At 40.8% G+C, this 12,974-nt stretch overlaps 1 protein-coding gene across 2 annotated transcripts in view; it reads right to left on the bottom strand.

Moving 5' to 3' along the window:
* Positions 1 to 1,387: 1,387 nt before the first annotated feature.
* The window catches only part of ANKRD29 (ankyrin repeat domain 29), a 40,717-nt gene continuing 29,130 nt past the window's right edge, over positions 1,388 to 12,974 (bottom strand). For both annotated transcript variants that reach the window (XM_083358941.1, XM_083358942.1), the window contains exons 8-10: positions 12,467 to 12,562; positions 8,920 to 9,018; positions 1,388 to 2,606 (exon numbers count right to left, since the gene is read on the bottom strand). In XM_083358941.1, coding sequence (XP_083215067.1) covers positions 2,523 to 2,606; positions 8,920 to 9,018; positions 12,467 to 12,562 — 279 coding nt within the window. In that variant the 3' untranslated portion in view covers positions 1,388 to 2,522. The remainder of the gene's footprint in view (positions 2,607 to 8,919; positions 9,019 to 12,466; positions 12,563 to 12,974) is intronic.

A 12,974-nucleotide genomic window follows, 5' to 3' on the forward strand; every position in this document is an offset into this window, starting at 1 on the left:
TAGTTAGCTTTATTTTAGCAGACCGTTAAAAAAAAAGTATTCAACTGGCTTATATCTGATAGGATATGTACTTATAGGTAGACCCACTGAAATAAATTGAATTAAAATAACTCAAAATTATTTCAATGTAATCATTTCTTCATTGTGAAAATTAAATTCCTTATTTGTTGTTTCACTTGAATTATTACAACTGCAGTAATCAGAAATTCAAGTTATACTTGTAATAATAATTTAAAAAGACTGTGACAAAGGTTGACAAGAAAGGCAAAGGTGGAAAAGCCTCACTTTGCAAAGAAATGGTAGTTGCAAAATTGTTTTGCTAGTAATTCCTGATGCATAGTGTACAGGTCTGTCCATTTCACTGAAAAAGTTGGGAAGGCGACTGTTAGAAATATATTCTGGTTAGGAAAAAAAAGATTGCTAGTTGGAGTTTCATGATTGTGTGTCAGAAATGTTTTGTTTTTAATGTGGAAGATATCCAAATATGAACACAATGTTAAGAAAAAAAAGATTTCATTGCTAGATTTGGAGAATATTTGGAATTTTTCATATATATATTTTTAATCCCATTTATATCCCGCCCTTCTCCGAAGACTCAGGGCGGCTTACAATCTAAAGATGAACTATGTGAATACAATGAAATGAATCTCAACAATATTCAATACTATCAGAAACAGAACAGCTTGAGAACTTATTTCTGGGGAAATACGTGAAAAAGATACCAACACAAAGTAAAAAATGTTAAAATCCTTTTTTTAACGGTTAAAATGTTTAAAATATTGGTGTGAAGTGGAAATAGGGCAGAACTTGCCAATGTATGTATATAGAGATTAATCAGGAGAAACTATACAAAAAAAGAACACTACAAAAGTCTACACCATGTAAAGATAAAAGTAAAGGTTCCCCCGCACATGTGTGCTAGTCGTTTCCAACTCTAGGGGCCGGTGCTCATCTCCGTTTCAAAGCCGAAGAGCCAGCGCTTGTCCAAGGACGTCTCCGTGGTCATGTGGCCGGCATGACTAGACGCCAAAGGCGCACGGAACGCTGTTACCTTCCCACCATAGTGGTCCCTATTTTTCTACTTGCATTTTTTACGTGCTTTCAAACGGCTAGGTTCCATGTAGAGATGTTTAAATATTGCTAATATTATTGTACTAGAAATTTCTTAACCAAAGAAACTAGAATGCTTAGTGCTAAAACAAAATACAAAGATGGTAGGCATAACAAAATAACTGAAATAAAGATGATAAATCCCTGTAATATAGTATAACTAAATAGAAAATACATAGAAAATAAAGTTATTAGGTTTGTGTTAGTTTAAATGTCCAGAGAAGGAAAATGAGAAAAGTAAATTATTCACAAAATAAAAGCATCATATTCCAAATTAACTTAAATAGGGGAGATATTGTGACATATTTGGCCAGGATTCTTGAAATAGAAAAGAAGCATGTTAATGGTGTGTCCATAATAGTCTCCATAAAAATATTCAGGCAAACATGTCCTGATATGAGAAATGGTCATTACACAGAACTGTCTAAATGAAAGCAACTCTGTTTAATCCTTATTTCATGTCTTTATTGGCCTGCTACCAATGCACATTCAGCAGATTTTCAAAAGCTATTTGGCATCCATTAAATCTGTTGTAATGCATAAAATGTGTGACAAAATGCAACCAGTAAATTTTCCTTTTCCTAGATGTACAAAACATGAATTTACAATAATTCATAAAAGAAAAATATTATGAGTCATGATTTTATACATGCGTAATGGAAAAAATACACAAAAACCAAAATTACATACATAATAGGAAATCTGCATAGAAGTCTCTGAGGTTAACAATAATAAATGATACAAAAGGAAATTCAATATTATGTGTGTTTGTATCTGAGTCTCTCTCTCTCTCTCTCTCTCTCTCTCTCTCTCTGTGTGTGTGTGTAAGTAAAATGATAGCAGTCTAATCACTGCAAAGAAGCCAGATGCGTCATACGACACTAACCTATTGAGAGGCACTTGTGTATCTCAACATCTAAAATATCCAACAGAAAACAGCTTATGCAACATTTAAAAAAAAATAGAACAATTAGGATAATATGTGACCTGCAAGATAAGTGTAACTCCCACAACCCTCATAATTTCCATCTGGTTGTTGCGAGGTGTAGTTCAGCAACAATAGGAGAGGTATATGTTTTCCATACTTGCATTAATATTTATTACAATATTGGACACAAATTAGGAAATTTACTGCAAGGTATACAGTACACTAAAGCAAAGAGAGTCTTTTTCTAGTTGAATGAGAGCTGCTTTTCAGGAAAGCTATAATGTGGAACCAGTCTTCCCTACTCCAAAGCCAGCAACTAAAACCTGGTGAACATAGCAACTTAAATCTACCATTTACCTACTCTTCATTCACAGAGTAGGAGACAGGAAATACTTGAATCGCAACCTTTTTCGCTTCTACCAGAAACCAATCTTTGAGATCTAATATGGACAGGATTCATCATCTCTCAAGTTGTCAAGTGATATTAACTCTTTCTGTGTTTTGCTCTAGGTTGCAGGAGATGTAGAATGCGCTCATTTTTGGTTAGATCTGAAGGCAATTCATTTTTCTGAAACAAATAAGTGAAAAACCAGAAAAAGGATGGTCAGTGCTTAACTTTGATATCCAAGTTTAAGACACAAATCAACAGGATTATTTTCATTCAATTATAGATCACAGGTAATTCTTGACCTATGACTGTAGTGGACCTTGCCCATTATGGTTGCATGTAGTGACAATCATTAAGTGGAACAGCCTCACTTAATTACTCCTACCCCTTCTCTTCTGATGCCACCATTAAATGAACACACAAGTCATTGAAAATAGGGTCCTTGGAGACTTGTCACCCAGCTATTTCTGTAAGGGAAGCAAACAAGCTGCAAAAAGTGTTGCAAAGTCAAAAATAGCCTACTAACAGAAAAAAGCTAAATTGTGACTCATGTTCCAATGCTGGAGAGACTTCCAAACAAGCCTGTGTGTTTGACTGATGAAGTCGCTTGTGGTCTGGACCTCTGCCCTGATCAGCTGGCTGTCATGAGACTGAAAACCTCTCCTTGATCTTGCTAGGCTTTGGGAAAGCCAGCCACCTGCATGCAGAGGTGGCAGCTTCAGGACAAGCTTCTCCAAACCTTTTCTTTGTTTAACCTCCCTCATTTCTTTAATAAAGTTGGGAGGAACAGACTTGTTGACCTTTTTCTCCCCCCCCCCCCCAAATAAGATGTTGAAACCAAACTCTCTTCTGCCCTCCAAACCTCTGGAAAGCTTTTTGCTACTTCTATGGCTCCTTTTAGGACCCAGCTTTTACCACAGCCGTTTGCTGCACATCTGTGCTTTAGCCAGTTTTTCTTTTGAGCTGAACTTTTTCTTCAGCTTCTTCAATGCAAAAAAAGTTGTAGAAAGATTTTCTTTGCTTGCTTCCTTTACTCTTCAGCAGTCACTCATCAAGGTAAGTCACTTACAGAGTTTGTCTTCTTTTTGCCAGCATGCAGTAAATTTAGCAAATGAGGTGATTAAATGGGATTGAGGTTAGATGACATACATAGGAATGGACAGATTACGTTTTAATTTCCTGGATCTGTCATTGGCCTTTCGTAAAAATGACCATAATTACCTAGCTGGAATTGTAGTAATGTGTATGAAGTCAAAATGACTTCAATTTTCTTTGGAAGAAATAATCCAGAACATATCTTAAAACAATCCTTTGTCTTCAATGGCAATTTATTTATTTATTTATTTATTTAATTATATTTATATACCGCCCTATTCCCTGAGGACTCAGGGCGGTTTACAGGGAATTAAAAATCCAAAATACAAAAATTAAGAACCAAATTAAAAAAAATTAAATTAACCCTGTAGTCAGTTAAAAAAGAACCCCAAATTAAAAATTCCTCCTCAGTCTGGGCCCGAGAGCTCGAAGAGCCAGGTCTTCAGGCCCCGGTGGAATGATCGGAGGTCGGGGGCAGTCCTCAGCTCCACCGGCAGCTGGTTCCAGAGGGCAGGCGCTCCCACCGAGAAGGCCCTATCCCTGGGTGTCACCCGCCGGCAATCTCTCACCGGCGGAACCCTGAGCAGACCCTCCCTGTGGGAGCGCACTGGGCGAAGGGCGTTTGATGCCGGCAGCAGGTGTTCCCTCAAATAACCCGGACCCAGGCCATGTAGGGCTTTATAGGTGATAACCAGCACCTTGAATTTCACCCGGAGGGCAACCGGAAGCCAATGCAGCTCGCGGAGTAGAGGTGTTACATGGGAGTATCGGGAAACCCCCATTACAACTCGCGCGGCCGCATTCTGCACCAGTTGAAGCCTCCGAGTGGTCTTCAAGGGCAGCCCCATGTAGAGAGCGTTACAGTAGTCCAAACGGGAGGTCACAAGCGCATGAGTGACTGTGCGTAGGGCGTCTCGGTCCAAATAGGGACGCAACTGGCGCACCAGGCGAACCTGTGCAAAAGCCCCCCTGGTCACGGCTCCTATATGATCTTCAAAATTGAGCCATGAATCCAGGAGGACGCCCAAGTTGCGAGCCCTATCAACGGGGGGCAACACCTCACCCCCCATCGTTAAAGGTGGAATAACATGGTTAACCCGAGACGCCAATATGCACAGCCACTCAGTCTTGGCGGGATTGAGACGAAGCCTGTTTCTCCCCATCCAGACCTGAACCGCCTCCAGGCACCGGGACATCACGGAGAGGGCATCACTGGGTTGGTTCGGGGTGGAAAGAAAAAGTTGGGTATCATCAGCGTACTGGTGATACCCCACCCCAAAACCACGAATGATCTCACCCAGCGGCTTCATGTAGATGTTGAACAGGAGAGGCGAGAGAACCGACCCCTGAGGAACTCCACAAACGAGAGACCTCGGGGCGGATCTCTGCCCTCCTGTCAACACCGACTGCGAGCGGCCCCGGAGGTAGGAGGAGAACCACCGTAAAACGGTGCCTCCCACTCCCAACCCCCTGAGACGTCGCAGCAGGATACCATGGTCGATGGTATCAAAAGCCGCTGAGAGATCTAATAGGACCAGGACAGAGGAGCAGCCCCTGTCCCTAGCCCTCCAGAGATCATTCACCAGTGCGACCAATGCCGTCTCCGTGCTGTGTCCGGGCCTGAAGCCCGATTGGTACGGGTCCAGATAATCAGTTTCCTCCAGGAACATAGGGAGCTGATGCGCCACCACACTCTCAACAACCTTCGCCAGAAAGCGAAGGTTGGAGACTGGACGATAGTTGTTTAAAACAGCCGGGTCCAAAGCAGGCTTCTTGAGGAGGGGTCTCACCACCGCCTCCTTGATCTTTGAAGTGCTTCAAAAGTTTATTATGCTTTTTAAAATTTACATGAAACTTCTATGTGAAGGCAATTATAATCTGGAATAAATTTCAGCAAAATAGCACATAGGTCTCCCTGGGCTAATCCAGGGAGGCTGAAGTTGTGAATTGATGGAAAAATTGGTTTTAGCATGGATGGGGCTAGCTGCTATAAGCCTTCCCCAGTTAAAATGAAGATATTACAGGTAGGAAAAGTTGTTGATGTGAAGGGTGTGATTAATTTTGGATTACCGTATATACTTGAGTATAAGCCGAATTTTTCAGCCCACTTTTCAGGCTGAAAAAATCCACTTCGGCTTATACTCCAGTGAACAAAAAAAAGAACTGTCCCTTCGTTCGGAACAGGCTGCTGAGAGAAGGGAGCGGCAGAGCTTTGCAGAGCTGGCGGCAGTCCAGCGTTGTTTCTCCCCCTCGTGCGTGCATGTGTGTGTCAGACCCACGGGAATGGCTGGTAGGGAAGCGGCATTCCGGCATTCCCCCCCTTCCTGTGTGTCGAGCCCACGGGGCTTGACACACAGAGAAACGCAAATGCCGGACTGCTGCCACCTTTACTAGCCATTCCTGCGGGTCTGACACACACACACACACACACACATACACACACACGCACGAGGGGGAGAAACAACGCTGGACTGCCGCCACCTCTGCCAGCCCTGCAAGCCTCTGCCGCCCCGGTGTTGGTGGTCGAGCTCTTCGGAGCCGGCAGAGAATCTCCCGCAGGAGGAGGTCGCGGCTTTCTCTCTTGCTTCGGACTGCAAGGATTTAAACTCCAGGAACAAATCCCGATGGAAGTTTTTTTAAAAAAAATACTCCTCCGGGTCGGACAGGGGACCCAGGCTGAGGTCTAGGGGTAGTGGGGGGGGGCTCGCGGACATAGATGGGCTCAAGTAGAAGGCAAGCAGCCCTCCCGAATCTGGGCTTCTGGACGGAGCAGCCGGTGGTGCATTTCAAAAAGCAGAAAAGTTGGATTTTGAACATTTTAGCAGCGCATCTGCACCCACTGCTTTTAGAAAGTACGAGGAACGGCAACTCCACTTCTCGGCTGATGCAGCGGGAGGCCGTGGGTCAAGCAGGCTACGCTTCCCCGGGCGCTGCAACGGCACCCGTTTTCCCCGGCGAGTTTTCACTACCTGGCCCCTGCAGAATCGTGGCGGCACCCCCGGAGAAGCCTACCCCGAGGCTGCGGCCGATTTTTCCTTCTCCAGGCCTCTGCCGCCCGTTTCTGTCTGACACACACACACACGCACGCACGAGGGGGAGAAACATCGCTCTGGGCGGCAGAGGCCTGGAGAAGGAAAAATCGGCCGCAGCCTCGGGGTAGGCTTCTCTGGGGGCGCCGCCGTGATTCTGCAGGGGCCAGGTAGTGAAAACTCACCAGGGAAAACGGGTGCCGTTGCAGCACCCGGGGAAGCGTAGCCTGCTTGACCCACAGCCTCCCGCTGCATCAGCCGAGAAGTGGAGTTGCCGGTCCTCGTACTTTCTAAAAGCAGCGGGTGCAGATGCGCTGCTAAAATGTTCAAAATCCAACTTTTCTGCTTTTTGAAACGCACCACCGGCTGCTCCGTTCAGAAGCCCAGATTCGGGAGGGCTGCTTGGCTTCCACTTGAGCCCATCTATGTCCGCGAGCCCCCCCCCACTACCCCTAGACCTCAGCCTGGGTCCCCTGTCCGACCCGGAGGAGTATTTTTTTTAAAAAAACTTCCATCAGGATTTGTTCCTGGAGTTTAAATCCTTGCAGTCTGAAGCAAGAGAGAAAGCCGCGACCTCCTCCTGCGGGAGATTCTCTGCCGGCTCCGAAGAGCTCGACCACCAACGCCGGGGCGGCAGAGGCTTGCAGGGCTGGCAGAGGTGGCGGCAGTCCAGCGTTGTTTCTCCCCCTCGTTCGTGTGTGTGTGTGTGTGTGTCAGACCCGCAGGAATGGCTAGTAAAGGTGGCGGCAGTCCGGCATTTGCGTTTCTCTGTGTGTCAAGCCCCGTGGGCTCGACACACAGGAAGGGGGGGAATGCCGGAATGCTGCTTCCCTACCAGCCATTCCCGTGGGTCTGACACACACACGCACGCACGAGGGGGAGAAACAACGCTGGACTGCCGCCACCTCTGCCAGCCCTGCAAGCCTCTGCGGCAGAGGCTTGCAGGGCTGGCAGAGGTGGCGGCAGTCCAGCATTGTTTCTCCCCCTCGTGCGTGCGTGTGTGTGTGTGTGTGTGTGTGAGACCCGCAGGAATGGCTAGTAAAGGTGGCGGCAGTCCGGCATTTGTGTTTCTCTGTGTGTCAAGCCCTGTGGGCCCGACACACAGGAGGGGGGGAACGCCGCTTCCTTACCAGCCATTCCCGCGGGTCTGACACACGCACGCATGCATGAGGGGGGGAAACACCGGACTGCCGCCACCTCTACCAGCCATTCCCGCAGGTCTCTCTCTCTCTCTCTCTCTCTCACACACACACACACACGCACGAGGAGGGAAACAACGCTTGACTGCCGCCTCCCTAGCAGACCTTCCCTGCGGGGATGTGCTGCCAGGAAGCCTGGCAGCCTGATGAGCGGACCCTGCGAACTGCGGCCGAGCCAGCTCCGGGATGCTGCCAGAGTCAACGAGCGGCTCGTCGTGGCACAGAATATAGATATGTTGCTAAGAAGGGGCCAAGCTTATACTTATATTCGGCTTATACTCGAGTCAATAACTTTTTTCAGGTTTTGGGGTAAAATTAGGGGTCTCGGCTTATACTCGAGTCGGCTTATACTCAAGTATATACGGTAGTTAGATTGCTCCCCATTTAATATGTCTATTTTTTATAATTTTATCTATAAACTATGCCTTTTGCCCCCCAAAGTAGTACAAAATGTTGAAACAGTAACTGAAAACCTTAGTGGTTTTTAAGACATTATGAGTCTCTAAAAATTGTCCTGGTAGAAATAAACACCATACTGTAATGAATGCAAATAATTATTCCCAAAAGTTCTGCTGCCCTCTAATGGATAGCTCTGGGTTTTTTTGCAGCTGAACAGAACAGAACAAAATAAGAGTTAGAAGAGACTTTGGAGGTCTTCTATCTAGTCGCTCTCCCTACTCAAGCAGAAGACCCTATACTATTTCAGACAAATAGTTGTCCAATTTCTTCTTAAAAACCTCCAATGATGGAGCACCCACAACTTCTGAAGATAGGCCATTCCACTGATTGTTCTGTCAGGAAATTTCTCCTTAGTTCTAGGTTGGTTCTCCTTGATTAGTTTCCATCCATTGCTTCTTGTGGTGCCTTCAGGGACTCTGAAGAAAAGGTTGACACCCTCTTCTTTGTGGCAGCCCCTTAGATATTGGGACACTTCTATCATGCCACCCCTAATTCTTCTTTTCATTAAACTAGACATACCCAATTCCTGCAACTGTTCTTCATGTTTTAGCCTCCAGTTCTCTACTCACCTTTGCTGCACTCTTTCCAGAGTCTCAATATCTTTTTAACCATCTACGAATTTTCAGAATGTTTTTATTAAAAATTTAAAATACTGTGCCCAATTGTTTTACAGCTGAAAATGTGTAGCAAGTGTAAAATAAAGTATGATACCTTGTTTTTAAGTAATGGATCTGCTCCTGCTTCTAAGAGTAATGCTACGGCTCTAATATTGCCACCAAGAACTGCTTCATGAAGGGCAGATGTCCCATTCTAGAAAGTACAGAAAAAGTATAAATGCATCCATGTATTACACCTGCTGAGTAACAGCTCATTTTTTAATCAGAATAAAAGCAGCTCCTGCAAAACAGGAACAAAGCACAACAAAACTTTAACAACCAAGCTTTGTCAGCTATGTCATGAATTGATTTTATGACATTTGAAGACATAAAATACATTAAAGTTCTAGCACAAGACTACACTATAATAGTAACATAGGATAGGGTGAACATGAATAATCTGCATTCGCACCATTGAAATTAAAGTAAGATTTTGAGGCTTTCAAGTGAGGTTCTATGGTAGACTAGACGTCTTTGAAGGAGGAATGATGTCGCTCTCACAGTGGCCATCAGTGGTTTCTGGCCTGTGAGGTCTTTCCATATAAAGGAAAGATCAAGAGATTTCCCACCTGCACCACAGATATCTGATACGTTTTACCAAACGAGGTAAGTGTAATATGAGATGGACTCATATTAAAACTATGGAAAGACAGATTGGACTAAAGCCTTAAGGGTACAGAAAAGGTGAAAGGTAGGGGTGAGAAGCCTACCTTTTACTTTATTCATCATTTATAATACAAACGTAAAGGTAAATCAAAGAATGGCGACCACCAAAAATTGGCAAAGTTTTGGTGAAGGAGGAGAGGATAATTGGACAGAAAATGTGATTGCTCCAGAAATATTACAAAAAATGTTTGAGTAGATGAGGAAGCAATTTTCTGAATCTCAATTCTATCAAAAGTGTTCTGGTTGCTTTTAAGTGAGAATAAAAGAAAGATGAAAGAATATTTTTTTGAAAAAAAATAGAACAATCAATAGGACAGCGCAGGAGTAAAACAAATCAATGACAAAGTGGAAATTTTAGAAATTAAAATATAAATAAACACAGACAGAAAAGGATTTAGACAAATTGGTGTTAATAGAATTGAAAGAAAAATAATTCTGCTCAAGACAAAGCAATTCCAGAAGATGCTGGAGAAGACACTACAGAAAAAGGTTGATCAATCTTCAACAAACATATTGGAAGGGGTAAAGATGATATGGAAGCAGAGACTGGGAGAAGTATATGGAATGAATACTTGGTTTGCAAAATTAAGAAATGTACAAGGACTATTCTTGTACACTTTTTTAGGAAGAAGATTAGACATCAAGAACTACCAGATTGAATATTAATAATGCAGATGTGATTGTACTTAAAAAATCCCAGTTAGAATACTGCACAAGCAAAAAGAAATTTTTTCTTGATTGACAAGAACAGAAAAATATAGAATTTTCATGGGAGAAATGGAAGGAGTAATCTTCACATTAAAACAGAGATTCAGACTAAGTTCAGTTCACAAAGCAAGAGATTTTTTTTAGAAAAAAATTAAGTGGAATTAGAATGAATATATATATATATATATATATATATATATATATATATATATATATGGATAATTTAGAGCTTATAGATGCATGAAGATATAAAAATGGTAATGCAAAATAATGTGATTATATATGTATGTATGTATGTATGTATGTAAAAAATTTTGGATTGCTAACAAAGAATTAAAGGGAAACGTAATTAATTAAAGGTTAGGCTGAAACAGGAAATAAGATTTGTCCCATGTTTGGGGCCTAGCAAGGTATTCTAAATACTTAACAAACACTTAACACACACACGCACACACGCACACACACATAGACACACAAACATTATTTGGCATTACCATTTTTATAATATATATACACAGACACACACACACATTATTTTGCATTACCATTTTTATATCTTCATGCATCTATAAGCTCTAAATTATCCATAGATATAAAAATGGTGATGGAAAATAATGTACTTCTGAAAGACAGATCTTTTTCCAAAAATGTATATATATGGTATATCTAAGAATTTGGCCACTAGTATTCAAAAAGAGGAGATAACTGCCAAAAACTTTTTCTGATCAACCCAGTGATTTTAGAGTTTAAAAGAAAATCAGTTCCTTCGGATGGAGGTTCAGATTGCAAAGAAGCTGTAATGTAAAGATTTGAAAAAGAAGTTGAGAGGTTTGTTTGACAATTTTAATAAATATGATTTGGGATTCAAGTAGTTGTTATGAGAAGACATTTTATATAGCATAACAGCAAAACAAAACACTAGACAAAAGACAAGTTTAGGTCAGATTAAAAATAAAATAAGTTTAAACTCTCCTCCATAGAATAAATTTATTTTACAACAAATTAAGCATTTACAATGGCAGTTATCTTTGTGGAAGATAAGAAAATAGAAGTAAAAATGAATTACATAAAATAATTTTTAATTTGCCATTATGGCACAGCACAAGAAGCATTTTATAGGAAACAAACAGCAAGTAAACAAGAGAATGGAGAATATATGATAAAATCTAAAGAACAAATGGATATAGTTTTCAGTGGGTTTTGTATGCACAGTTAAGAGAAAGATTTAAGGTAAATAAGAACATTTAGAACTGAACAGCAAAATATCGAGTTTGCAGTTGAATTACGTACAATTGGTGAGTATGTAATTGCTAAAATGTATAAACTTTTGTTGAAATTTGAAAGGGAAGAACAAGTGAAAGAGTATATAATAAATAACATATTAACATAGCAGCGGGAAAATGCCTGATTAAAAGGACTGAAATTTACACTGTTATAACTTAAAAGAGAATTTTATAAAAATTGATGATGTATCATTGATACAGGATTTGAATAAAAAGTATCTAGAATATATAAAGATATTTCAAATTTATATTGGAATGTGGCTAACACGAAGGATAATTTTTTTTGATGCCTGATGAACTTGTAAAAAAGTAAAATGTTCTGGATTCTAATACACACAATAATACAAGGAATTCTGAAAATTAATATTCAACTGACACCAGAACTTTTTTTTGGTTGGGATTAACTGAAGTCATTGAAGATTAATATATATCATTACTGCTGTGAGGCTATTATCGTATATGTACGAAAATAGAAATTCTCTGAAATATCCAAAATGGAGGAACAGTCGGTGAAGATAATAAAACAAGCAAAGATGGCAAAATTAACTTGTTTGCTTAGAAAAAGATAAAACTACTACATTCATTAGTGACTGAAAAACTCCCTATGGACTTTTTGCTGAAAAAAAAAACTTGTGATTTTTGAATTTGGTGAGGAAAAAGTATAGATTATGGAAGGAAGATGTAATCTAAGAAAGAGAATTACAATTACTGTTAAGATCAGAAGCCACTTTTTGTAACATTTTTATTTTCTATTTTTCTATTCCTTTTTTCTTTTATTATTTTCAGCTTAATATTTGTATTGTTTTGTACTGTACTGTTTTAAAAAAATCTCTTTGTACAAATTTTACACACACATGCACACAGTAAGAAATTATGGTTCTATTTTACAATATGTCATAAATTATAGTTCTGAACATTCCAAAGTTTTTATCCCTCAAAACTTGCCTTCAGGATGCCAAGTGCAGGGGAGAATTTAAGCAATTCCTCTATAACATCATTATATCCTTTGGTTGCAGCTTTAAGTAAAGCAGTTGTGCCATCCTTCAACAGAAACAGGGGAAAGAAGGAACTGGATATTATTGCACACAAGTTCATTTTCATTTTTCATTTCTCTCTTCAGAATTTATGCAGGAAGATTTCTCTCATTCTTTAGATGTGACTGAGATATTACTTGCTTCATAATTCATAAAAAAATAATTTATACAAAATATAAACAGTTTATATAACATGATTCAAGGATGACTTCCAAAAAGAAGTGATGTAAATCTGATATTTGCTGTATGATGTTAACAAGTATACTGTAGGGATTTGCTGATTTTTTATAACTTAATGAAGCATTCAGATTAACCTTAAAACAAGCACATAATTGCAACCTTTGGCTAATTTTAATAAAAATTGCTAGACAATGGTATATACCTCTTATAATGTACAACACTGCAGTTATCCTAACCTC

The sequence above is a fragment of the Vipera ursinii genome, assembly GCF_947247035.1.
Source record: "Vipera ursinii genome assembly, chromosome: 3".
Lineage (NCBI taxonomy): Eukaryota > Metazoa > Chordata > Lepidosauria > Squamata > Viperidae > Vipera > Vipera ursinii.